This window comes from Aotus nancymaae, unplaced genomic scaffold (genome assembly GCF_030222135.1).
Source record: "Aotus nancymaae isolate 86718 unplaced genomic scaffold, 86718_ANA_hifiasm-v0.15.2.pri h1tg000103l, whole genome shotgun sequence".
In the NCBI taxonomy this organism is placed as follows: Eukaryota; Metazoa; Chordata; class Mammalia; order Primates; family Aotidae; genus Aotus; species Aotus nancymaae.
Genome location: NW_026988518.1, coordinates 323,489 through 350,037, shown reverse-complemented (window position 1 = coordinate 350,037; position 26,549 = coordinate 323,489). Strand labels below are relative to the sequence as shown.

The 26,549-nt window shown below is 38.2% G+C and overlaps 1 protein-coding gene and 1 non-coding gene across 3 annotated transcripts in view; both read left to right on the top strand.

The window, feature by feature from the left end:
- The first annotated feature begins 2,777 nt into the window (after positions 1–2,777).
- SLC35A3 (solute carrier family 35 member A3) overlaps positions 2,778–26,549 on the top strand; it is a 57,916-nt gene continuing 34,144 nt past the window's right edge. The window contains exons 1-2 of one of the 2 annotated variants that reach the window (XM_012458456.3): positions 2,778–2,797; positions 24,129–24,333. In XM_012458456.3, coding sequence (XP_012313879.1) covers positions 24,147–24,333 — 187 coding nt within the window. In that variant the 5' untranslated portion in view covers positions 2,778–2,797; positions 24,129–24,146. Of the gene's footprint in view, positions 2,798–2,936; positions 3,293–24,128; positions 24,334–26,549 lie in introns of those variants that run through there. The other variant, XM_012458455.3, reaches the window with a different exon arrangement.
- LOC135272084 (U6 spliceosomal RNA) lies at positions 11,587–11,693 on the top strand. Its single transcript, XR_010340189.1, has one exon. It is a non-coding gene; the product is annotated as a U6 spliceosomal RNA (small nuclear RNA).

Below are 26,549 nucleotides of genomic sequence, written 5' to 3'. Positions count from 1 at the left end.
CAAATACTCCATACTTCATTGTTTATTTGAAATTTAAATTTAACAAGGCCTCGGTATTTTATATGACAATTCTAATTAGGTACCACTGAAGTACATAGTCCTGTTTGGCCATGGCTGCCTTTAGACTGATAATCTTGTTCTCATTTATGTCTGTCTTCAGGGTGCCAAAATTTCACCTGTAAGATCTGCCATGATATAGAAGCCAAAGCTAGTCCTCCGGGCTAGTGCCCCAGATTGCTGTTTGTCTCTCTTTCTTCATGTTCATCTCTTTTCTTCACTAATACTTCTTATCTCTATTGCTACTTTTACTGTCTTCCAACTTTCTGTTCTGTCTCATTTTGTCTTGGCAGTTAAGTGTAACGTTTTAAAAAATGGACTTTAAAGGGAGACAAATAAGGATTAAAATCCCATCTTATTTTTCAGTAGATGTGGGGACTTCAGCAAGTTACTTGTCTGTAAACCTCAGTTTCTCTTTCTGTAAAATACAGGTACTAATGCTTACTTTATAAGCCTGTTGTGAGAGTTAAATGAGAAAATATAGGCCAGCCAGTCAAGGGTAATAGGATTGTTCTCATCAAAAGAGCTGCAGACCTTGGGTACTGACTTGAATTGTTGGGTGTCCAGACTTGTAGTTCAGGCTCAGCTGACATTCTTGCCCTGGTGAGCTTTTATAGCTTCCCCTTTGCCTTCTGAAGGTTGGCTGAATAATCAACTGACAAAAGTTGGATTCGTAAGACAAGAAGCAGGCTGGGCACAGTGGCTCACAGCTGTAATCCCAATACTCTGGGAGGCTGAGGCAAGAAGATCACTGGAGCTCAGGAGGAGTTTGAGACCAGCCTGCACAAAATAGTGGGAACCCATATCTACAAAAAAGTAAAAAAAATATATTAGCAAGGTATGATGGCATGTGCCTATAGTCCAAGCTACTCAGGAGGCTGAGGCTGAAGGATCATTTAAGCCTTGGAGGTCAAGGCTATGGTGAGCCATGAAAAGGATTGAATGCCACTGCATTCCTTGTTTGTTGACAGAATGAGACCCTATCTCAAAAAAGTAAAAGAAAAAGAAAAAAGAGAAAAGGCATAGAAATTTATTAGTGTGCATGAGAAATCACAGAGTGATTATCCTTAACCTCCACATAGTGCAGAAGGGTATATACCATCTTTAGAAAGAATGAGAGCTCCAAGCATGGCCAAAAATAGATTATGGTGGTAAATCAGGTTATAGTGGCAAAACAAGTTACCAGAGGGAGAGAAGTGGAGGCCTGACTAGCAAAGGTGGGTAGCAGCCCTCAGAGCAAATAGATGGTAGAAATTTCTTTCACACCTTTAAAGGTGTCAGAATCTCGGTTAATCTTTCCTAGATCTGGACAAGGAAGGGCCTCAGAGAAAGCTGAGGCTACATTAACGCAGATTCTCTACAGATGCAAATCTGCCCTACAAGAGACAGTTTTGCAGGGCTACTGGGCTACTTTTTTTTTTTTTTTTTTTGGAGACAGGGTCGTCTTGCTCTATCATCCAGGCTGGAGTATAGTAACATGATCGTGGTTTAATGTACCTTGAACTTCTGGGATCCAGCAATCCTCCCACTTCAGCCTCCCTCCTGAGTAGCTAGAACTAAAGTAGTAGCCATCACGACTGACACATGTTGAAATCTTTATTTTTGTAGTGATGGGATTTCAATATGTTGCTCAGTCTGGTTGCAATCTCCTGGGCTCAAGCAATCTGCCAGGCTCAGTTTCCCACTCTAACACATTTATTTTTCTACCATCTCACTTTTTTTCTAAGCATGTCTCTCTTGGAAATAGTTTAATCCTTCGCAATATAAAGCAACATAGGCTTAATTTGTAACAGCCCCGACTTAACAAAAAAGAGGTAATCCAGTTCTCGTATTTGGTAATCCATCTGAACCTGGAGTACTGATTTCAACCTGTTCATCACCTGAATGGGCTGCAGTGGTTAGAGGGTTTCCAACACAGCTATTGGAAGGCCTCTAAAGTTAATGCTGTATGATCCATGCAGCCAGGAAGGGGTTGGCCCCTCAAAACTCTGAAATCCTCTGGTCCCTTTTTCCTCTCCCTGTTGATGGCACTAGGCCCAGTGGTGGTACAGCTTTGGGTTTCCCTTGGTCTCAAGGTCTCAGTCAGGGTGGGAGAAGTGGAAGAACAAGTGTTTTTCCAGACCACTTGTTGGTTGGCAGCCTTTGCCATAGCTAATCTGGTTTGTTTTCAGGTCAGTGACAGTTGCTTTTAGGAGCGGATTCGTTTGCGTTCAAAATCCATCTCCCCGTTCCTCTCAGCGTTCTTTGTCCCAAAGGACTTTGCCCTTCCTTTCGCAGCGGACTCCCTGGCACCCTCTGCAAACAGACAGTCCCGCAGAGGCCCGCGACGAGCGTCACTCCATCTGTCTCGCGCCCTCAGGAGGGATCTAGCAGAAAGCAGTGCCCCAGGCGTTCATGCGACGGTGAAGCAGGAACCAGGGGCTAACAGCTGAGCAGCCCAGGTGCGTCGCCTTAGGGACAGAGCTGGCAAGTGCCGAGCCGGGACTGCCAGAGCCGAGCCGGGAACCGTATTTGCCCCGAGTCGAGGCGGAAGCCGGAGCATTTGGAGGACGGGACCGGGAGAACCCGGAAACGCCTGGGCTGCACAAAGCTGGCGGCAGCTACGGCTAAGCCAACGGGAGCCGGCGGCGCTGCGGGTCAGCGGTCGCGTTGGACCCAGCGGGCTCGGCAGCCTGGGGACCCCGGCGGAGTTGAACCGCGGCCCCCGGTGGTGGGCTCAGCCGGCCGAGCTGCGCGGGAGGTGAGTCCTGAGTGCACCTGGGGAGGGGCGGGAGCCAGGAGGCCAGCGGCAGCGGGGCAGCTTGGGCAGCTCCCGGAGGTTGGAGGAAAAGGAGGAGGAGGCGTGCGAGGGGGCAGATATGAACTCTGTAGGGGTGAAGGGGACGGTATCGAAGACCTGTAATACAGTGCTAGCTAAGTAGAGGTGGGAGCAGATGAGGTGACACGCTGTAACTCCGAGGGATGACGTGCGGAATGTGCTGGGTGGAGGAGGAAAAAAGGCCTAAGGAGAGGGGTGTGTCAAGCGGATGAAGACGGCAGTGTGTGCCTCAGCGCCTGGGGAGTGCTGAGCGAGTGACTTGTGGGTCGGGCTGGGGTCAGTCGGGGATGTTCCTTCAGTGAGCATCCCTTGAGCTCCCACTCGGTGTTGAGCCCTGCGGTAGGCACAGATCCACCCGACCAGCACCTGGAGTTCGAGAAGCCGCAGGAACTTAAAGAAATGGAAAAGCTGCCCTTGGTAAGGCTAGTAAGAACACAAGGACTGTTTGCGGTGGGGTGAGATTCTCATCAGAACAGACGTCTGGGTGTGTTGCTTTATAGAAGACTGGATCTTTCATTATGTTCTCTTAAATGCAGTATTTGAAAATACAAGTCTTTTTGTTTTTGAAATCAACATTCGGCTTTGGTAGTTAAAGATGAAATTTGGTGCAGTTTCTTACTTGGTGTTCTTATTCACTTTCACTGGTAAACTCAGGCTGTTTCAAGGGAATGGCTTGTAAACTTCCATTTCTGATGCTAGCTTTCCTCCCAACTGTTGATTCTCTCTTCAGCATCTCAGATTTAGTTCTTCCCTTTTTCATTCTCGTCTTTCCTCTTCTTACTTGCACTATTGCAATAATTTCCAAACTGGACTTGTCCTCAGTTTTCCAAACTGGACTTCTCCTCACTTGCCTCCGTATTACTTTTAAAGCCAAAGGTCTTATGCCTTCTTTTTTTGGTTATTCTTTCCTCAGAAATACGCAGTGACTCTCGACCAGCTTCAGAATAAAAGTAAATTATTTAGGGAGGCATTTAATAAATTTTATATTACTTAGGGAGGCTTCAAATTTTTCCTTCAAAATTTGAGTCTGTCCATGGCTCCAGTAAAATCGATATGATCCTTTAATTGTTTTTTCTTTCTTTTTGCAGTAGCTTGTAACTGGATTCTTTTAAACAAATATTACTTTATTCCAAATAGCCTATTTTTTAGCCAAACTGAAGTTGTTAATTAGACGTCCAATTTGTGATCATGCTATATGCCTATCTGCCTTGGTCTTTGCTTTTATCCTTTCTTCCTACAAAGAAGAAACAAAGAAGGCCTTCCTTGCTGTCTGTAGAAATTCTACTTGTTCTTTAATGCCTTAAATGCCACCTCTTACGCAGCTTTCTGAAATCTGCCATGAATCCAGTTCATTCTCTTTTCCTTTCCTTTTCCTTTTCTTTCTTTTTTTGAGACAGAGCTTTGCTCTTGTCGCCTAGGCTGGAGTGCAATGGCACAATCTCAGCTCACTGCAACCTTCACCTCCCAGGTTCAAGCGATTCTCTTGCCTCAGGCTTCTGAAATAGCAGGGATTTCGGGTGCTTACCACTATGCCCAGCTAAATTTTTCATATTTTTAGTTGAGAAGGGGTTTCACCATGTTGACCAGGCTGGTCTTGAACTCCTGACCTCAAGTGATCCACCTGCCTCTATGTCCCAAAATGCTGAGATTACAGGCATGGACCACCACGCCTGGCCCATTCTTTCTTTCATATGTGCTAGGCTTTATAACTCTTATAATACTTGTTAAATTTGCATTGTACTATGGTTATTTCAGAGTTTTATTATCCCTACCTAAGGAAAGCATTTGTATTTATTACTTTTTAAATTTCTTTTTGAGATGGAGTGTTGCTCTATCACTCAGGCTGGAGTGCTGTGGCGCAATCTCCGCTCACTGCAACCTCTGCCTCCTGGGTTCAAGAGGTTTTCGTGCCTCAGCCTCCCCAGTAGCTGGGACTACAGGTGTGCACCACCACACCAGGCTAATTTTGGTATTTTTAGTGGAGACGGGGTTTCGCTATGTGGACCAGCCTGCTTTCGAACTCCTGGCCTCAAGTGATCCACCTGCCTTGCCTCCTGAAGTACTGGGATTGCAGGCGTGAGCCACTGCTCCAAGCCTGTACTTACTACATTTTTAAAGCACTTTAGTACATGAACACATCATGATGTATTAGACTCTTAAATATTTATTACATTAATCACATAATGAAATAGTCTCTTATTGTGCTCCTGGAGACGAGATGACCTCTTGAGTTATTATAGAACCCTACTATAGATTTAGTATTTGAAAATACTTTTCTGTTCCATGTTGTAGTACTTCATTTGATCCTAGTAATAAATCATTGGGATAGGACAGTTATCACCGCAATTTTATAGATAAGAATATTAAAGTTCAGACAGGCCAAATAATTTGCCCTGGGTCCTATATATACTTCTTAGGCTGCCTCAATTATATTTGAAATTGATATAATTTGTGTCCTGAAACATGTGCCTTTTACTCAGTAGAAACTCAACATGTTGAACGAGGGATTGGATAAGTAATAGAATCAATGGAAAGAATCTTATTTGAAAGCCTAAACTTGTTCAATAGCCATGAAGTATAACTTGGGAGCTTTTCCCTTCCTTAAAAGTATAGAGTGAAGTTTCTATTTGATGTTAATCAACTATGGATGTGTGTGTATGCGTGTGTGTGTGTCAGCGCCAGAAATTTAGAGTAAGTTATAGACCTCCCTGGGTAACTGAAATAGCTTGAACATCATCAGACTGACAGTTAATAATGTCATTCACAGGTATGACTTTATTATTAAGGTTCAGGTGAATATGAATTGGCAGCTTAACATTAGATTTTAATCCTCACAAAAGCAATGTATTCTTAAGTACATTCAACTTAATTACCTCTATTAATGAAGGAGTATAACCGGTTATATATTTTTAATCATTTTTTCTTTAATGTATCTTGTTATATAAATTTGAGTGTTTTATATGTAAGTGTGAAAATGACTTTAGAAGCTTCTCCATCCAGATTGTCTGCCCAGAGCTCTTTCTAGTGGATCATCTGTATTGGAGATACCATCTGAAATGAAACCAATGAGCCAGTTTAAGATATGTTGCTGGGCCGGGTGCAGTGGCTCATGTCTGTAGTCCCAGCACTTTGGGAGGCTGAGGCAGTGGATCACGAGGTCAGGAGTTCGAGACCAGCCTGACCAACATGGTGAAACATTGTCTCTACTTAAAAAACAAAAATTAGTTGGGTGTGGTGGCGCATACCTGTAATCCCAGCTACTCAGGAGGCTGAGGCAGGAGAATCACTTGAACCTAGGAGGCGGAGGTTGCGGTGAGCTGAGATCATGCCATTGTACTCCAGCCTGGGCAACAGAGCGAGACTGTCTCAAAAAAAAAAAAGGTAAGTTGCTGTACTTAGACATAAGAAGTTTGATTGAAAAGGTGTGGTAGGTCAGGAAGAGTAGTAGAAATTAGAATTAAAATGAAGCTGAAACTTTGAGGTCATGTCAGATAAAATACTAAGAAACAAGCTTATTCTACAAAGTGTCCACATATGACTTTATATCTACTCAGAGCCTAGGTTTTTTCTGTAAAAGTTATATAAAAAGTTTTTTTTCTAAATTCTCATGCACTATAAAACCAACTTCAAACAGCATTTCTAATAGTATTTTGTATCATGAGTAGGTTTCATAAAGGTATTCAATGAATAAGGCATTATTATACTACAATAAGGCATTGTAGTGTTATAATCACTTTATTTGACTTGTATTCCTTAATCATAACCACTCTATAAAATGCATACTATTATTTATCACCATGTTATAGATAAGGGAAAGGAGGGACAGAGGGATTAAGTAATTTGCTGTACTTATTAAGTTGTAGAGACAGAATGTGAATTGTCTGAGCCCAAAGGCATACTTTTATGTACTATGGTGACTGACCCTCTAATACTTGGACATGCTTTTCTGTTTTTTAAATAATTTTTTGTAGAGACAAAGTCTTGTTATGTTGGCCTGGCTGGTCTTGAACTCCTGGTCCCAAGTGATCCTCCTGCTGTGGCCTCTGAAAGTGTTGAAATTGCAGGTGTCATCAGTCCTTAGCCTTGCTTAAACATAGACTTTACTGCAAAGACTATGGGTTTTGACTGAGACAAATCTTGGTTCATGTCTGAACTCTGACATGTTATGCAGGACAAGCCGTATACTTAATATCTCAGAACTTGTGTTTCTTAATCTGTAAAATGAATACCTCATTTTACAGATTAAATGAGATCTAAATGAGATAATACCTGAAAATCACCTAGCACAATGCCTGACATGCTGTAGGTAGTCAAGATTCTTTTATTATTTTTACTTCTTTCATGAAGTCCAGTTATTACAGTTATTAGAAAACATTTAATGTAAACCATTTTTGACCTGCATTTATCTTTTTTTTTTTTTTTTTAATGTTGAAACAGAGTCTCACTCACTACAATCTCTACCTCCCTGGCTCAAGTGATCCTCCCACCTCCTACCTCCCGAGTAGTTGGAACTATAGGCATGCGCCACCACACCTGGGTAATTTTTGTATGTTTTGTAGAGACAGCTTTCACCATGTTGCCCAGGCTGGTCTCAGATTTCTGGGCTCAAGTGATCTGCCCACCTTTGCCTCCCAAAGTGCTAGGATTGCAGGCCTGAGGCACCAAGCCCAGCCCCTGCATTTGTCTTTTATGTTACTACACAGGCAGAGTTATGAAGAAATCACTCTCCCACAATAAATATCGTGGAGTTTATTTATTATTTTCTAAGTTTAACAGAGTAAATACTTAATATATGACAGATACTGGTATGAAGAAGCAGGAAATACAGTCAATAAAAGAAGGAAATATATATCATTTGTCAACAAATTAGTCTGATAAAATTTATGAGTACGGGCTGGGTGCAGTGGCTTATGCCTGTAATCTTAGCACTTTGAGAGGCCAAGGTGGGTGGATGACTATGTCAGGAGTTTGAGACCAGCCTGACCAACATGGTGAAACCTGTCTCTACTAAAAATACAAAAATTAGTCGGGCATGGTGGCATGTGCCTGTAATCCCAGCTACTCAGGAGGCTGAGGCAGGAGAATTGCTTAAACCCAGAAGGCGGAGGTTGCAGTAAGCCAAGATCATGCCACTGTACTCCAGCCTGGGCCACAGAGCGAGACTCTGTCTCAAAAAACAAAATAAAAATAAATAAATAGTAAAATATATGAGTGCTATTATAAAAGATATATGCAAAATGCCTTGAGAGTATAGTAGAGGGAAAGATTCAGTCTGCTTGGAAGACATATGAAACTTCAGTGAGTCTTGTATTTTGAGTCCTGTAAGATGTATAGAGGTTCTACAAATAGAGAAGGGAGAAGGGATGTTTAAAAAGAGGAATATTTGTTCAGTGAATGCATGAAAGAACAAGATTGAGACAGGTAATAGTTTATGGCAGGAAATGTAGGTTGGGACCAGATTATGAGGGCTGTTTTATGTGAAGGAGTTTGGACTCTATCCTCTATTTTGTAAGAAGTCAATTAAACTTTACAAACAGGGCAAGGCACAGTGGTTCATGCCTGTAATCCCATCACTTTGGGAGGCCTGGGTAAGAGGATCACTTGAGGGCAGGAGTTTGAGACCAGCATGGGCAATGAAGCAAGACCCCGGCTCTATAAAAAATAAAAAAATTAGTTTGTTGTAGTAGCATGTGCTTGTAGGTCCACCTACTTGGGAGGCTGAGGCAGAAGGATTGTCTGAGCCCAGTAGGTCAAGGCTCACTCAGCAAGGCTACAGTGAGCCGTGATCACAGCACTGCACTCCAGCCTGGGTAACAGTCAGACTCAGTCTCAAAAAAACCCAAAAAACCAAAAACAGAAGGGATATGATCAGACCTAAGTTTTATTAAGACATCTACTATTTGGAGTCTAGATTAGAGTTGAGAGTGTCTGAAGCTTGCCCTCTTCACTTAGGCAGAGTGACATGAGACTTGAACAGTAAATGAAGAAAAAAACATAATTAAGATATGCTTATATTCTCTGTAGCTTAAGCTTATAGTATATATAAACTTCTGAGACTATAGGTTTACCTGGAAGTGGTTGCAGTTTCATGTTTAGAAAACGTGTTGATTGAAAAAACAAAACTACACAGCATTTGTATTCAAATATTGGAACCTTGTTCTCAAGGGAAGGTGGTAATCTAATATTAATTATCCAAACAGAATCAGCAGCTGGGATTTTTAAAAGTTTAAAAATCTTTGACAGCAAAGGAAGGTAAATTATTCTACCATAAAGGCACATGAACTGTAAGTTTATCACAGCACTATTCACAATAGCAAAGACATAGAATCAATCTAGATGTCCCTAAGTGGTGAACTGGACATAAAAATATGGTACATATATATCCTGGAATACTGTGCAGCTATAAAACAAATGATCCATGGTCTTTGCTGCAGCATGGATGGAACTGAAGGCCATTATTCTAAACAAATTAACATAGGAACAGAAAACCAAATGCTGCACGTTCTATTATAAGTGAGAGCAAAACATTGAGTACATATGGACACAAAGAAGGGGACACAGACACTGAGGTCTGTTTGAGGGTGCAGGGTTGGAGGAGGGTAAGGATTGAAAAATTACCTATTGGGTATTATGCTGATTACCTGGGTGACAAAACTATCTATACACCAAACCCCCAGGACACACAATTTACCCATGTGACAAACGTGCATACCTAACCCCTTACCTTCAATCTAAAGTAAAAGTTGGGGGGGAAAAAGAACGTTTGACAGTTTGTCAGACCATATATCCATATAAACCTGCTCATTCCATGTGCTGTTTTAGTTAAATTATTTTCACATTATTGTTTTTTTAATCATTCATGAATGCTACAGAGAAAACTATTTTAAGACCCCTCACTTTTCAGGTTTATCCTCAGGCTGCTATTATCCTTCTATTCTTTCTTTATTTAAGACAGGGCCTCACTCTGTCACACAAGGAGTGCCGTGGTGTGATTACAGCTCACTGCAGCCTTGACCTCCCTGGCTCAAGCAATCCTCCAGCCTCAGCTTCTCGAGCAGCTGGGAACATAGGCATGCGCCACCACATCCAGCTAATTTTTAAAAATTTTTTGTAAAGACAGAGAGAGTTCCACTATGTTGCTTAGGCTGGTCTGGAACTCCTGAGCTCCAAGGATCCTCCCACCTTGGTCTCCCAAAGTGCTGGGATTACAGGCATGAGACACTGTGCTTGACTCTTGTGTGCTTTAATACCTAAACATTTGAAAAATCACTGGAAAATACTAGAACCTTGTTAATGTTAGTGCTTGGAGAGCAACTCTATCTTAATGAGTAATTATGTTATATTTTACTTTCTACATGTAGATATGTCTCAGTTGGCATGTTTTGATACATGTAGTATATCTGAGATTGAGCAATAAATTATGTTTAAAGGAATCAACTTGAATAGTCTAGTATGGACAGAGAGCCTAAAATTGGGAAAAAATTTTTTCTAGCTTCTAAGCTTTATATCTGATTATATGTTATTAACATTTCAAGTTATAAAAACAAAGATACTAATAAAAATAGTGACAATCTATACTGTTTTGCCTTTTATGTCCTTTTTTTCCCTACCCACACCTACCAATATCTTTTAAAACAGCAGAGACTGGGTAGGGTGGCTCATGCCTGTAATCCCAGCACTGTGTGAAGCTGAGGCAGGAGGATGGCCTGAGCCTGAGATCAGCCTGGGTAACATAGGGAGACCCTATCTTTACGAATAAAAAAAATAAAAATAAAAAATTAGCTAGGTGTGGTGGCACACGTCTGTGGTTCCAGCTACTCAGGAGGCTGAGGTAGGAGGATGGCTTGAGCCCGGGAGGTAGAGGCAGGAGTGAGCTGTGATCATGCCACTGCACTCCAGCCTGGAGAACAGAGTGAGACCCTGTCTCGAAAAATATAAAATAAAGTAAATAATAAAATAAGAAAGTAAGAAATAAAATAATAAAACAAATTAATGTTTTCCAAACTGAGTGGTAGTAGGAGAATTGCTTTGTAACATTGGCCAAGCCTTGTTTTCTCTATGGAAATGTTACTGTTAAACATTTAGTTTTGTTTAACAGTAACTACTGATGGGTTAGTTTTGTAGAGATCTACAAACTCTGTAGAGATAACCAACTACTGATGGGTTAGTTTTCCATGAGAAGATTATTAATTTCTCATTCATGTAGTATCTTTGTTTTGTTACTTAGTCCAGCATATATTTTTTAAAAAATGTATTGAGTGCATACTATGTGCAAGGACTTGTTCTATGTACTATTTGGTAAACCAGTTTTCCTAATAATTAATTTTAAAAAATATAACAACTTGCCGGGCACGGTGGCTCATGCCTGTAATCCCATCACTTTGGGAGGCCGAGGCGGGTGGATCACGAGGTCAAGAGATTGAGACCATCCTGGTCAATATGGTGAAACCCCATCTCTACTAAAAATACAAAAAATTAGCTGGGCATGGTGGCGCATGTCTGTAATCCCAGCTACTCAGGAGGCTGAGGCAGGAGAATTGCCTGAACCCAGAACGCGGAGGTTGCGGTGAGCCGAGATCGCACCATTGCACTCCAGCCTGGGTAACAAGAGCAAAACTCCGTCTCAAAAAAAAAAAAAAAAAATAGCAACTTAATTTCATCCAATCTTTCTCTGAAACATATTTAATGCTTTCTGCTTGAATAGACATAGAGTGCTTGCTTTGGCAGCGCATATACTAAAATTGGAACATTGTGGAGAATATTAGCATGGCCCTTGCTCAAGGATGCTACACAAATTCATGAAGCATTCCATTAGGGAAGAAAAATTAGGCATAGAATTGGAAACAATTACATTTTTAAAATACAGACTTAGATCCTCATATTAATTTCTTATGGCTGCTGTAACAAATTATCACAAATTTTGTGGCTTAAAATAACAGCAATTTATTCTTTCATAATTCTGGAGGCCAGAAATCCAAAATTAATATAACTGAGTTGAAATTAAATTGTCAGCAGGGCCTTACTCCATCTGGTTCCTCTGGGAGAGTATCCATTCTTTTCCTCTTCCAGCTTCTGATGGCTGCCAGTATTCCTTTGCTTGTGCCTGCATCACTCTAATATTCAAGGACAGCTTCATCAAATCTCTCTGCTTCATCTTTATGTTGCATTCTTCTCTGTGTAATCTGTATTCTCCTTTTCTTTTTAAAAATATTTTTCCAGTCCGGGCACGGTGGCTCACACCTGTAATCCCAGGACTTTGAGAGGCCAAGGTGAGCAGATCACCTGAGGTCAGGAGTTCGAGACCAGCCTGGCCAACATGGTGAACGCCCATCTCTACTGAGAATACAAAAATTGGCCAGGCATGATCAGTAATCTGTTTCTGTCATGAAGAAGCAGGTTGTCTTGTTCATCAGTATATGCCCAATGCTCATCACAGTGCCCGACTATAGTGTGTCTTAAATATCTGATGGCTGATTGCCATCTGGAGAATTGTGTAGTAACTATTTTTTTTTTTACTTCTATCCCCAATCTTCTTAGTTTTTAATCTTTGCTAATGATTAGTGCCTGTGGACCCTACCTGGCTTTTACACAAGTCTCTGTTCTTTGTAGAATATCCTTAACTGTTTAAGTGATGGGAAGTGACCATAACAAAATGAAGTAGAGCAGAATTGCATGAGAGTGTGGGGAAATGGAAGAGTGGGAAGGAGTAAGTTCATTTTTACCTGGTACCACACATTGGAAAGAGATCTTAGAGATATTAAGTTGTTTTGTTTTCCAAATCAGTGCATTTCTTTAAAGAGTACAATATTGCTGAATGATTTTAATCTAAATATTAGAATGCAAATAGGTTTTATATTTGTGTAGGTGAAAAAATATTTGAATACTCTTGGTTTTATTTGAATCTAGGAATGGAAATTCTGCAGCCTGTGAAAGAACAAGTTAAAAATAGACACTACTGTAGGTGATATTTTCTTAGTAAATAGATACTTGATACCTTGAGGAAGAAAGAAAAGGAGAAACAATGAAAAGTTATTTAACTTAGAATGTGATAGGAGCCTGTAGGTTATAAAGAGTTGGTTAAATGTTATTGAGGAAGATTTTGCTTTTCTTAAGCGTTTAAGAGGGAACTAATTTAGGCGAAGCTATTGTTTCTGTCATAAAATGGAGTTTATTATATCTGTAGTGTAAATTACTTTCTACTTATTTCTTTCACTTATATAAAAAAGGTTTTTGGATTTTCCATGAGATTATTATGGATTTCAAATGCAAGATATTGTTGCTCTTTTTCTTGAGTACTGTATCTACTTCTGAAGTAGTTTAGAAAAGAATATATACAAATACCAGTGTCAAAAGTAAAGTCAATTTTGATGAATTTTATTTGTCATTATTTAGCCTGTAGTAATAGGTTATAATTTTAAAGTTTTGGCATCATGGAAGATAATGGACAAAAAATTTCAACTGAGCTCAGCATTTCTGTATGTGTTTATTTTTTCTGTTGGTTTACTTGGAAAAACCTTAAAATGTTTGTTTTTTACCCTGATAGTTGTCTCTGACCAGTGTATAATGTGACATATTTGCATAGCACTTTGTAACTTGTCTGTTTTCTTACATACTGTTACGTGATTAACCTCTAGTAGACTGATATTGTTACTAAGGGAGTATAGTGTTTAGAATATGTAAATATAGCTTACTCTAAAAATGATAACTTAGGAATTTATCCTTTGTTTTTATAACAGAAGGAAAATTGACTTGCAGAATATCTAAGATACTAGGTAGTCTAAAAATCTATATGAATTTTATTTTATTATTTATTTTTGAGACAGAGTCTTGCTCTGTTGCCCAGGCTGGAGTGTAGTGGCAAGATCTCGGTTCATTGCAATCTCCACCTCTTGTGTTCAAGAGATTCTTGTGGACTCAGCCTCTCGAGTAGCTGGGATCACAGGTGTGTGCCACCATGCCTGGCTAATTTTTGTATTTTTAGTAGAGACAAGGTTTCACTATGTTGGCCAGGCTTGTCTCAAACTCCTGGTCTCAAGTGATCTGCCCACCTCAGCCTCCCAAAGTGCTGGGATTACAGGCATGAGTCACTGCACCCAGCCTGTATATGAATTTTAGTACAGGTTTAAAACATTGACTAAACATTTTGTTTCTCAGGACTTTTAGTGGCTGGCGACATATCAGCAAAATACAGATATTGTCTGAGAATGATAATCATTATATATAGACTAAAAGAGTATACAGACTATACATTGGTGAGCCACTAGAAATAAGTCTATAGTAATACTGATTTTAGGGTTTTGTTTTGTTTTTTTTTGAGACAGAGTCTTGCTGTGTTGCCCAGGCCGGAGTGCAGTGACACTCACTGCAATCTCTGCCTCTTGGTTCAGGCAATTCTCATGCCTCAGCCGCCTGAGTAGCTGGGATTGCAGGCACGCACCACCACGCCCAGCTAATTTTTTGAATTTTTAGTAGAGACGGGGTTTTGCCATGTTGCCCAGGCTGGTCTTGAACTCCCGAGCTCAGGCAATCCACCCGCCTCGGCCTCCCAAAGTGCTGGGATTACAGGTGTGAGCCACTGTACCTGGCCTGTATTCTGTCTTTGAAAAGATGAATATAAATTATTAGTATGTGGTATTTTGAATATTTTAGAACTTAGTGTATCTCTGTAATACAATTAATTAAGATATAAATAATTTCTCAGTATCTCATTAATTTGGGTGGGTGGTAGTATGTGTGGATTAATGAAACATGGATTATGTAATACATATTTTAAAAATATTTAAACTGTAGAGTAACTCATAATTGGCTGATAAAACTTTGTAAAGCAAGGATCTTTGGGAGTTGCCTTAATAAAAACGAAGGTAACTAGCATATCACATATATTTAAATTATAGATTTTAGTGTATAAATTCTAACCAAGACATCATCCAAACTCACCAAATCCAAATGAAAGGAGCTTAGATGGATGAAATTTTGTTGTATATTTTCCCCCAAGAGGTAAGAAGAGATTTAAAAATAATAAAACTCAACTTTATAAATATCAAACATCCAAAATTTCAGAGAAGATTTAGTGATTAGAAAGCAAGTGCAAGATCTATTAGGGTGACAAACCAAACCCCGAAATATTTTTTGTGCACAGGACTGTAAAGGATTTATAGAGGTACTAGCAACGTGTTTGCTGTATCAGATCAGTATGATTGTAACTTAACAACCATACACAAAGATTATAATTATGTATCATCATAATAATTATACAATAGTTGCTTACTATATGTTATAGTTTACTATATAGATATACTCAAAGTTTATAACTTATAAATTCATGTGGAACTTTTAGGAGAAAAAGTTGAACATAGATTAATAGAATTGTATGTGTGTTTCAGAACTGGAGGGGAGTGGGATGAAAGTAGTTGGATAATGGCTACAAAAATACAGTTGGGGGCCGGGCGCGGTGGCTCATGCCAATAATTCCAGCACTTTGGGAGGCTGAGGCGGGTGGATCACAAGGTCAGAAGTTCGAGACCATCCTGGCCAACATGGTGAAACCCCATCTCTACTGAAGATAGAAAAAATTAGCTGGGTGTAATGGCGCACTCCTATAATCCCAGCTACTCGGGAGCCTGAGGCAGGAGAATTGCTTGAACTCGGGAGGTGGAGGTTGCAGTGAGCCGAGATTGCACCACTGCACTCCAGCCTGGGCGACAGAGCAAGACTTCATCTCAAAGAAAAAAAAAATGCAGTTGGATAGAAGGAATAAGTTTAAGTATTTGATAATAAAATAGGGAAATTTATTATTATTATATTTTTTCCAAGATGAAATCTTACTGTGTTACCCAGGCTGGAGTGCAATGGTACAATCTCAGCTCACTGCAACCTCTGCCTCCCGGGTTCAAGCAGTTCTCCTGCCTCAGCCTCCTGTGTAGGATTACAGGTGCCTGCCACCACACCCAGATAGTTTTTGTGTTTTTAGTAGAGACAGGGTTTCACCACGTTGGCCAGACCAGTCTTGAACTCCTGACCTCATGATCTGCTCCTTGGCCTTCCAAAGTGCTGGGATTACAGGCATGAGCCACCATGTCCAGCCTTATTATTATTATTTTTATTTTATGTTTCATTAATTATTTTACATTTCAAAATAGCTAGAAGAAATGTAATGTTCTCAACTTTATGTTTGTGGTGATGGACGTCCCAATTAACCCTGATTTAGTCATTACACATCATATACATGTATGAAAATATCACATGTACTCCCAAAAGAAGTACACCTATGATATATCAAAAATTACAAAAACAAGAAGAAATAGAGGGGACCTGAGAAATCATATAAAATATTAAATTATAAAAAATAGCATAAAAATACTTTAGGCTTGTATAATATTTAGAAGCCATATAATTGATTCCCCTGGGGGGAGAAGGAAAGGAATAGGACTTAAGAGTTGTAGATTAAAGGGGCCTTTGTGTCCTCACAGCTTAGCTCCCACTTAGGAGTGAGAACATATGATACTTGGTTTTGAAAAATTCTTGAGTTACTTCACCTAGAATAATGGTCTCAAATCCCATCTGGGATGCTGTGAATGTAATTATTTCATTTCTTTTTATGGCTGAGTAGTATTCCATCGTATATATACCACAATTTCTTCATTGATTAATAGACATTTGGACTGGACCCTTGTTTTTGTAATTGCCAGTTGTGCTGCTATAAACATGCATGTGCAAGTATCTTTTTTTGTATAATGACTTCTTTTCCTCTGTGTAGATACCCAGTAGTGGGATTGCTGGATCAAATGGTAGTTCTACTTTTGGTTCTTTAAGGCATATCCACATTGTTTTCCATAGTGGTTATACTAGTTTACATTCCAACCGGCAGTGTAAAAGTGTTCCCTTTTTAACACATCCACACCAACATCTATTTTTATTTTTAGTTTTTTATTTTGGCCATTCTTCCAGGAGTAAGGTGGTATCACATGGTGGTTTTCAATTTGCATTTCCCTGATAATTAGTGATGTTGGGCATTTTTTCATATGTTTATTGGCTATTTGCATATCTTCTTTTGAGAATTGTCTGTTCATGTTCTTAGCCCAATTTTTGTTGGGATTGGTTTTTTTTTTTTTTTCTTGCTGATTTGTTTGAGTTCCTTGTAGATTCTGGATATTAGTTGTTTGTTGGATGTATAGATTGCAGATATCTTCTTCCATTCTGTGGGTTGTCTGTTTACTCTGCTGATCGTTTCTTTTTCTGTGAAGAAACTTTTTAGTTTAATTAAGTCCCATGTATTTTATCTTTGCTTTTGTTGCATTTGCTTTTGGGTTCTTTGTCATGAAGTCTTTTCCTAAGACAATGTCTAGTAGGGTTTTTCTGACGTTACGTTCTAGAATTTTTGTGGTTTCAGGTCTTAGATTTAAGTCCTTGATCTACCTTGAGTTGATTTTTGTATAAGGTGAGAGACAAGGATCCCATTTCATTCTTCTACATGTGACTTGCCAATTATCCCAGCACCATTTGTTGAATAAGGTGTCCTTTCCCCGCTTTGTATGTTTTTGTTTGCTTTGTCAAAGATCAGTTGACTGTAAGTATTTGGCTTTATTTCTGGGTTTTCCATTCTGTTCCATTGATCTATGTGCCATTTTTATTACAGTACCATGCTATTTTAGTGACTATGACCTTATAGTATAGTTTTAAGTCAGGTATTGTGATGCCTCCAGATTTGTTCTTTTTGCTTAAATCTTGCTTTGGCTAAGCAGGCTCTTTTTTGGTTCCATATGAATTTTAGGATTTTTTTTTCTAGTTCTGTTTTCACAGATGCTGGTATTTTGATGGGAATTGCATTGAATTTGTAGATTGTTTTTGGCAGTATGGTCATTTTCACAATATTGATCTTACCCATCGATGAGCGTGGGATGTATTTCCATTTATTTGTGTCATCTATGATTTCTTTCAGTAGTGTTTTATAGTTTTCTTTGTAGAGGTCTTTCACCTCCTGAGTTAGGTATATTTCTATTTTATTTTATTGTTTTGCAGCTATTGTAAAAGGGTTTGAGTTCTTGATTTGACTCTCAGCTTGGTCACTGTTGATGTATAGCAGAGCTACTGATTTGTGTACATTACTTTTGTATCCTGAAACTTTGTTGAATTCATTTATCAGTTCTATGAGCTTTTTGGTTGAGTCTTTAGGGTTTTCTAGGTATACAATTGTATCATCAGCAAACAGCCACAGTTTGACTTTCTCTTTATCAATTTGGATGCCTGATTATTTTCATTTTGAGTTTATTCTACTCTTAGGCAGAATAGTAAGTTAAATTTTAATTCTTTATAGGTAATCTGGTACAAATGATCATTTGTTTGCATATATTCTATTTTTATTTTTTTTGAGACAGGGTCTCACTCTGTTACTCAGGGTGGAGTGCAGTGGTGCCACCATGGTTCACTGCAACCTCAACCTCCTGGGCTCAAGTGATCCTCCAACCTCAGCCTCCTGAGTAGCTGGAACTATAGGCATGCACCACCATGCCCAGATAATTTTTGTATTTTTTTTAGGAGAGATATGGTTTTGCCATGTTGCTTAGGCTGGTTTCGAACTCCTGGGCTCAAGCGATCTGCCTGCCCCCAGGCCTGGCCAGATTCTACTTTTCAACTTTTAAAAACATATATTATAATAAATGAAGAGCATTAATAAGAACTGTATTGTTGTGGTAAATGTTTATACTAATATTTGGAAACAGAAATGCAAAATATTCAAAGTAGATCCTGTCTTAGAAGCTGACCTTTGAATTTTATTTTATTTTATTTTATTTTTTTGATTTTTTGAAACAGGGTCTCTCTTTGTCACTCAGGCTGGAGTGCAGTGGTGAGCTATCTTGGCTCACTGCAGCTTTGACTTCCCACTTTGGCCAGACTGGTCTCTAACTCCTGGAGTCAAGCGATTTGCACACCTGGGCCTCCCAAAGTGCTGGACTTAAAAGCCTGAGCCACCACACCTAGCCTAAATTTTTATTTGAAAAGAAGTTGGAACATTGCTGTTATAATAGGGACATTATGGTCTTGTTTGCACAAAATAAGCAAAAGACTTCCTTGAACAGATATGAAATCATTGTTTGACATTTTCTAGGAGAATTACATGCTCTGCCAAATGTAAGTTGCTGGAAACTTACTCTCCTTCTATGTAGAGATGAAGGCATCAGGATGTCCTGGAATTTTACAATAGCATGTAATGGGAGCCAGGGGGCCTGATATAAGCTATATAGACTAGTGTGTCCAGTTACTAGCAGTGACCTTGAACAAATCATCTACCTCCCTATTCACTATTTTCTTCATTTTTAAAGTGAAGAGATTATATTAGATGATTTCTAAAACATCTACCTCTAAAATGCTATAATTTTATTTCACATCGGACTCTGCTGTTAGAGATTTACCAAATTGAGATAGATTATTAAGAAAAATATGTATTCTTTGCTTTAAGCTTGATCCTCTATTTGTAACAAGAGATATATTATTCAATTTTTGTCTCTGAAAGTCAATTGCTTAAAATCATTTTTTCCAATAATTATAATCTATGTATATTTAATGGTAAATATACATATTTTACCATTAAGAATTTTATCCTTATATTCACGGTGCTCATTGTTCGTGTTTGGAGCATGTTCAGCTGAGGATAGGATTTGCTGAATTTAGTAAGCTAGACTTTATGCCTTTAAGAATAGATCTCTCTGTAACTATGGTACTTAGCCTAATGTAGGCATGAAAATAATTATTGGTGAATCCATTTGAATATATTATATATATTACAATAATTAGGAGTTAAGGATTACATATATACAACCATGCATAAACCATGGTAGCTTGGTTGTAGCAAACTGGTAGCTTGATAGCTTGGGTTGTGAGAGCTCTAAAGAGACACACTATAAACAGGGTTCACATTTGAAGAAATTTAGGTCGGAGTTAGACTAATGGAAAAGATAGAGGGGGGTGAAGAATACACTAACAGAATATCATTAGAATTAATCCAAAGAAATCAGAACTAGAACTAAAGTTGTGAAGAAAACCTGGTGAGAAATGCTATTATTTGGTATGACCTCAATCTTTAACTCTTTTTATCAACTTTATTGAGTTGTAATTTACATACAATAAAATGTACCCATTGAATATAATGAACCATTGTACCCTGGAATTGTAGATTTTTTTTTAAAGTGTAGATTTAAAAAAAATCTACAATTCAGTGAGTTCTGATAAATAAATTCAATCATATAACCACCACACAGAGTATTTCTACCACTACCAAAAATTCTTTGCTGTCCCTTTGCAGTCAACCCTCAACCCCAGCCCTTGTCTATAGGTAACCATAAGTTTGCTTCTGTCACTATAGTTTAACTTTGCTTTTTCTAGAATTTTATATAAATGGAAAGATATAGTATACAGTATACTGTTTTGTTTAAAGTTTTTTGCTCAGTATGTTTTTGACTTTTTGGGGGCGTGCTTTAGTGTGGCAGTATTTTATTCCTTTATAGCTCAGTATTATTCCATTGTATGGCTATACCACATAGGTTCATTTATTCAAATATTTATGGGCATTTGGATTACTTCATTTCTGGTGTTACAAGTAAAGCTCCTGTAAATATTCATGTACAAATATTGTTGTGAACATATATTTTCAAATTTCTTGGGTATACCTAAGAGTGGAATTGCCAGGTCATATGAAAAGATTGTTACTGTTTTTTTCCTTCTCTTCCTTCCCTTTCTTCTGTCTCTCCCCTCCCCTCCCTTCCCCAGCCTCTCTCTTCCCCTCCCCTCTTCTCCTTTCTTCCCTTCCTTTTCTCCCTTCCCTTTCTTCCTTCCCTTGGTCTCCTCTCCCCTCCCCTTCCCTTCTGTCTCCTATCCTCTTTTTGTTTTTATTTGAGAGGGTCTTTCTCTGTTGCTCAGGTTAGAATACAGCAGCTCAGTCATAGCTCACTATATCCTCAAACCTCCTGGGCTCAAGCTAGCCTCCTGCCTCAGCCTCCTGAGTAGCTGGGACTACATGCCTGTAGCATCAAACCCAGCTAACTTTTAAACTTTTTGTAGAGATGGGGTCTCAATGTGTTTCTGGGCTGGTCTCAAACTCCTGGCCTCAAGTGATCCTCCAGCCTCAACCTCCCAAAGTGCTGTTTTCTTTTAATAAGGAATTAATGAGCTTTTTCAAAGTGGTTGTACCATTTTACAGTTTTCACTAGCAGTGTTGAGGACTGTTTGCTTTAAATCCTCTTTAACACTTGGCTTGTATCAGTTTTTAAAATTTAGGTAGTCTAATAGGTGCATTGTGGTCTTAATTTGTATTTCTCTAATGACTGTGATGTTGAACACCTTTTCATATATCTATTAGCTACTCATTTGTCTTTATTGAAAAAATATCTTTCTTTTTTGAGATAGAGTTTCACTCTTGTTGCCTAGGCTGGAGTACATTGGTACAGTCTTGGCTCACTGCAACCTCTGCCTCCTGGGTTCAAGCAATTCTCCTCCCTCAGCCTCCTGAGTAGTTGGGATTGCAGGCACCCACCAGCTCGCCCGGCTAATTTTTGTATTTTTAGTAGAGTTGAGGTTTCATCATGTTGGTCAGGCTTGTCTTGAACTCCTGACCTCAGGTGATCCACCCCCATCATCCTCCCAAAGTGCTGGGATTACAGGTGTGAGCCACTGCACCTGGCCCATTTTAAAATTTTAATGTGTCTAATTTATCCACTTTTTCATTTATGGTTTGTGCTTTTTGTATCCTAAGAACTCTTGGCCTATCTCTACATGATTACAGTTTTTTTCCCTATGTTTTCTTGTTGAATATTTATAGTTTCAGCTTTTGTAATGGCTATATGATCCATTTCTAGTTAATATTTGGTGTGAGAAAGTTAGGGGTAGAGGGTTATTTTTTAAAAATACATCTATCTCATAATTCCAGTTCAGAACTATTTGTTGAAAAGACTGTCCTTTTTTTTTGTACCTTTGTCAAATATTGTTTGATTATTTATGTATGGTGTAATGGACTGAATATTTGTGCTCTTCTCCCCTCAGTCCCTTGCCTCCCCAAATTCACATGTTGAAATCCTAACTCTCAATGTGATGGTATTAGGAAATAGGGCCTTTGGGAGGTAATTAGGTCATGAAAGTGGAGCCCTCATGAATGAGATCAATGCCTTTATAAAAAGGGACCCCAGAGAACTCTCTCTATATTCTCTGCCATGCGAGAATACAATGATAAGACAAACATCTGTGAACCTAGAAGAGGGACCTGAGTAGAACCCAACCATGCTGGCACTCTGATACTTGGACTTCCAGCCTCCAGAGCTGTGAGGAATAAACTGCCGTGTTTATAAGCCACTCAGTCTGTGATACTTCGTTATAGCAGCCTGAGCTGACAAGACATACGGATCTAAATCTGGACTATATTCTGTTCTATTGATCTATGTTTCCATCCTCATGCCAATACCAGTTTTGATTAGTATAGTTTTATAGTAAGTCTGGAAGTTTGGTAGCTTAACTTTTTCAATTTTGTTTTTCTTTTTCAAAATTGTTTTGGTAGTCCAGGTCCTTTGTATTTCTATATAATTCTAAAAGTAGCTTGCTTAGCTTGTGTTTTTGTTTGTTTACCAAAAAAGCCTACAGGGATTTTGTTCAGAATTGAATTGAATCTTCAGATAAATCTAAGACAAAAGATGTGATCTTGACTAGGAAAGCAGTCAGGTATTACACACTCTGTATTAAGTCCTTCCTTGAAGTAAAATCTGGTAGATCATTTTTATGTCTACCATGGTAATGGTGGTTGATAGTGTTCAGATTTTCAGACTTCGTATAATTTTACTGGGTTTTCTTTTTTGTTGTTATTAATTACTGAGAAAGGTAGGCTAAAAATCTTTCATTATGACTGCATTTACCTGTTTTCCTCTTTAGTTATGTTAGTTTTTGCTTTATGTATTTGAAGGTGTGTTTTCAGGCACATACGTATTTAAAATGGTTATGTATTTCTAAAGTATTGACCCTTTTATCATGATGAAATATCCTTCTTTGATTACAGAAATAAATCTTATGTAATCCATTTTGGCTGATATTAATAAAACTCCTTTAATTTTTTAGTTATTTTTTCTCATGATATATCTTTTTCTGTCCTTTTATTTTTTCACCTATATATGTCTTCATATGTAAAGTAAGTCTCCTGGAGTAATACTGAATTGGAAAAATATAGGGATTTTGAATTATTATCATTGGGGGAAGCTGGGTGAATGGTACATGTGAATTCTTGTACTATTTTTTAAACTATATGAGTCTAAAATTATTTTAAGTCTTCATAATTGCTTGTTGCTGTATTTTTAAAATAGCTTGCTTGAAATTCTTTTCTGATTATTGCAACAACTGTGTCATGTCTGCATTGTTGTCTGTTGGTTGTCCTTACTCATCCAAGCTGAGACTTTTTTTCTGTTTGTTGGTTTAATAAGTGTACTTACTTTGGATTGTTTCCTGAACTTTTTGCATATTATATTATGAGACTCTGGTTTCTATTTAAATCTTCTATGTTAATAGCCACTGGGGAGGGAGGAAAGGTACTCCTTGCAGACATTTGCCTTCTATCAGGCAGGAATGTGGGACAGGCTCTGTCCCACAGCCTCTGTGGCTGTAACCTAGCGTGGGAGGGGGGATGGGCCACTACCTCTGCTCTCATTGGTTCAAGATGAGGATGCTCAGTAAAGTTCTGTCTTCCTGAATACACGGTAACCAGTTGAAGGGATTTTATCCTGAAAGATTCTCTTGTCTTCTCAGGCCTTTGGTTAGAGAGAGTATGTTTTCCTTGGGGCTTTTGTTGTTGTTGTTGTTTTATGCCTTTGAGCAGTTTCAGGTTGTAGGCTTCTATAGCACCCAAAGTAGTTTATATCTGTGGCAAAAATATCTCTAGGGAATTCACTGTTGTAGTCATCCCTTAAGACTTGACGTCCCTAGCCAATTTACCTTATTTTCTTCACCTTTCAGAGTCTTCTGGTAGTTGTTTTTTGTTTCCAATTCAAGGTTTTTGGTTGCAATTAGCAGAAAGAATAGGGTGGATTGCGCTTATTTCATCTTGGCTGGAACAAAAAGTCTCTTGGTTTCTGGTTTTTTTTTTTGCTTTTTTTTTCCTTTTTCTTTTTGGTGGCAGGTGGAGGAGAGACCTGCAGGCCCTCTCCTTTCTCCCTCTTAGTGTCTTTTAATATACTAGTTTTCATATGTTGTAATGTTATTTATTTGCCCTGTTTATTTTGTCTTTCAGGCAAATGAAGATAAAACAATGTCCACCAACCTAAAATACGTTTCCTTGGGAATTTTGGTTTTTCAGACTACCAGTTTGGTTCTAACAATGCGTTATTCTAGAACTTTAAAAGAGGAAGGACCTCGTTATCTATCTTCTACAGCAGTGGTTGTTGCTGAACTTTTGAAGATAATGGCCTGCATTTTATTGGTCTACAAAGACAGCAGTAGGTATCAGGTTTTTTGTTTTTAATCAATGCAGTTTATTTAGTTTACATATGTATGCTGGTAACTGCACATTTGCACTCTTGCATTGTTGAATGGCCTAGTATGAAGAACATTTCAATATTTTTAAAATTTTCTTAAGACATTTTAAGTCTTGTAATAAAGGCATTTTATTTTAATCTGTATCATGATTCATATCTTCTGGTTAATTCTGTAAATATGAAATAGTTTCTTGCATTTATAATAATTTGAGAGTAAAAGTAAATTTTATAATTCTGTTACTGTTAGAACTTTAGAAAAATCATAATAATTTTTTTACTAATGTAAACACCTTCTTTTTATTTGTTTTGATTAGTCCAGCAGTGACTAATTTTATATAGTTTTTAAAAACAGTTCTATTGAGATAATTCATGAGCCATATAATTTATGTGTTTAAAGTATATTATTTAATGGTATTTTGGTGTATTTCAATTTTAATTTTTTAAGCCTGTGGTAAAGTGTATACATATAACATAAAATTTGCTATCTTAACTATTTGTAGTGTACACTTTGTCATTACTTTTACAATGTTGTACAACAATGACCACTATCCAGTTCTAAAATGTTTTTATCACTTCAGACAAAAACTTTGTAACTATTAAGTAATAACCTCCATTCTCCCTTACCCACAGCCCCTAGTAACCTGTAATTCACTTTCTGCCTCTGTGAATTTGCCTATTGTAAATATTTCATATAAATAGAATCATGTAATATTTTTCCTTTTAGTTTTGGCATTTAGCATACTGTTTTCAAGGTTTATTCACATTGTAACATGTATCAGACCTTTATTCCTTTTTATGGCTGAATAACATTCTATTGTATGGACATAGCACATTTTGTTTATTCATCCATGTGTTGACAGACACTTGGGTTGTTTCCACCTTTTGGCTATTGTGAATAATGCTAGAAAGAACAATGAATAATGCCTCAGCCTCAGTAGATGTACAAGAATCTGTTTGAGTCCTTGTTTTCCTTCCTTTTGGGCATATAATTAGGAGTAGAATTGCTCGGTCATATGGTAATTCTATGGTTAACGTTTTAAGGAATCTTCAAACTGTTTTTCAAAGCCACTGGGCCATTTTACATTTCCATCAGCAAAGTACAAAGGTTCCTATTTCTCCATATCTTCACCAGTGCTTATTATTTTCAGTTTTTATTTTTTTAATAGTCATTCTAGTAGGTGTAAAGTAGTATCTCACTGTGGTTTTGACCTGTGTTTCTCTAATAACTAATGATGAAGTTTTATGGTGTTTTTTTTTTTTTAGCTTTTTGTTTTTGTTTTGTTTTGAGACTGAGTCTCACTATGTTGCCTAGGCTTCAGTGCAGTGGTTCAATCTTGACTCACTGTAACCTCCACCTCCCAGATTTAAGCAATTCTTATGCCTCACCCTCCCGCCCAAGTAGCTGTGATTACAGATGCATGCCACCATGCCCTGCTACTTTTTGTATTTTTAGTAGAGTCAGAGTTTTACCAGGCTGGCCAGGCTGGTCTCCAACTCCTGACCTCAAGTGATCTGCCCACCTCAGCCTCCCAAAGTACAGGATTACAGGTGTGAGCCTCTGTACCCAGCCCTTTCTGTGTATTTTCTTTCTAACTACATCTGACATGACATGCTAAAAGATTGAATATATGAAAGTCGGAAGAAAGGAGGAATCCAGTTTGAGGAATAATTGCTGAGTTTTTAGATTAAACTATTGGGTGAACAGGTGCTGTGATGAATGATATATAGAAATAGATTTGGGGAAAATTAAAGCTTCTTTTTGGACCATATTAAGTTTCAGACAGCTATAAGGTATTCACATTGAGATGTCAAATAGTAGAGTCTATGCATATGGAGTTTAATAATTTGTCAGTTTACATATTGCTTTAAAGTCAAGGATTGAATGAAATAACCTAGTGTATACTAGAAGAGGAGAAGGCCAAAGACTGAGCTCTGTTGCATTCCCAGTATTTAGAGGTCAGATTCCACAGGAGGAATCAGCAAAAGAAGACTAAAGCAAAACAGAAAGATAAATGGAAATGTAATAGCCAAGCTGAGATAGTAGTGTTTTTGCTGCTGAGGTATAGATGAGCAGAAGTGTTAACTGCATTTAACATTGTGGAACCAAAGACATCTTTGACACAAATAGTTGCATTGTAGAGAGATGTGGTAAAAATGTAGTAAAACCAACTTTCAGT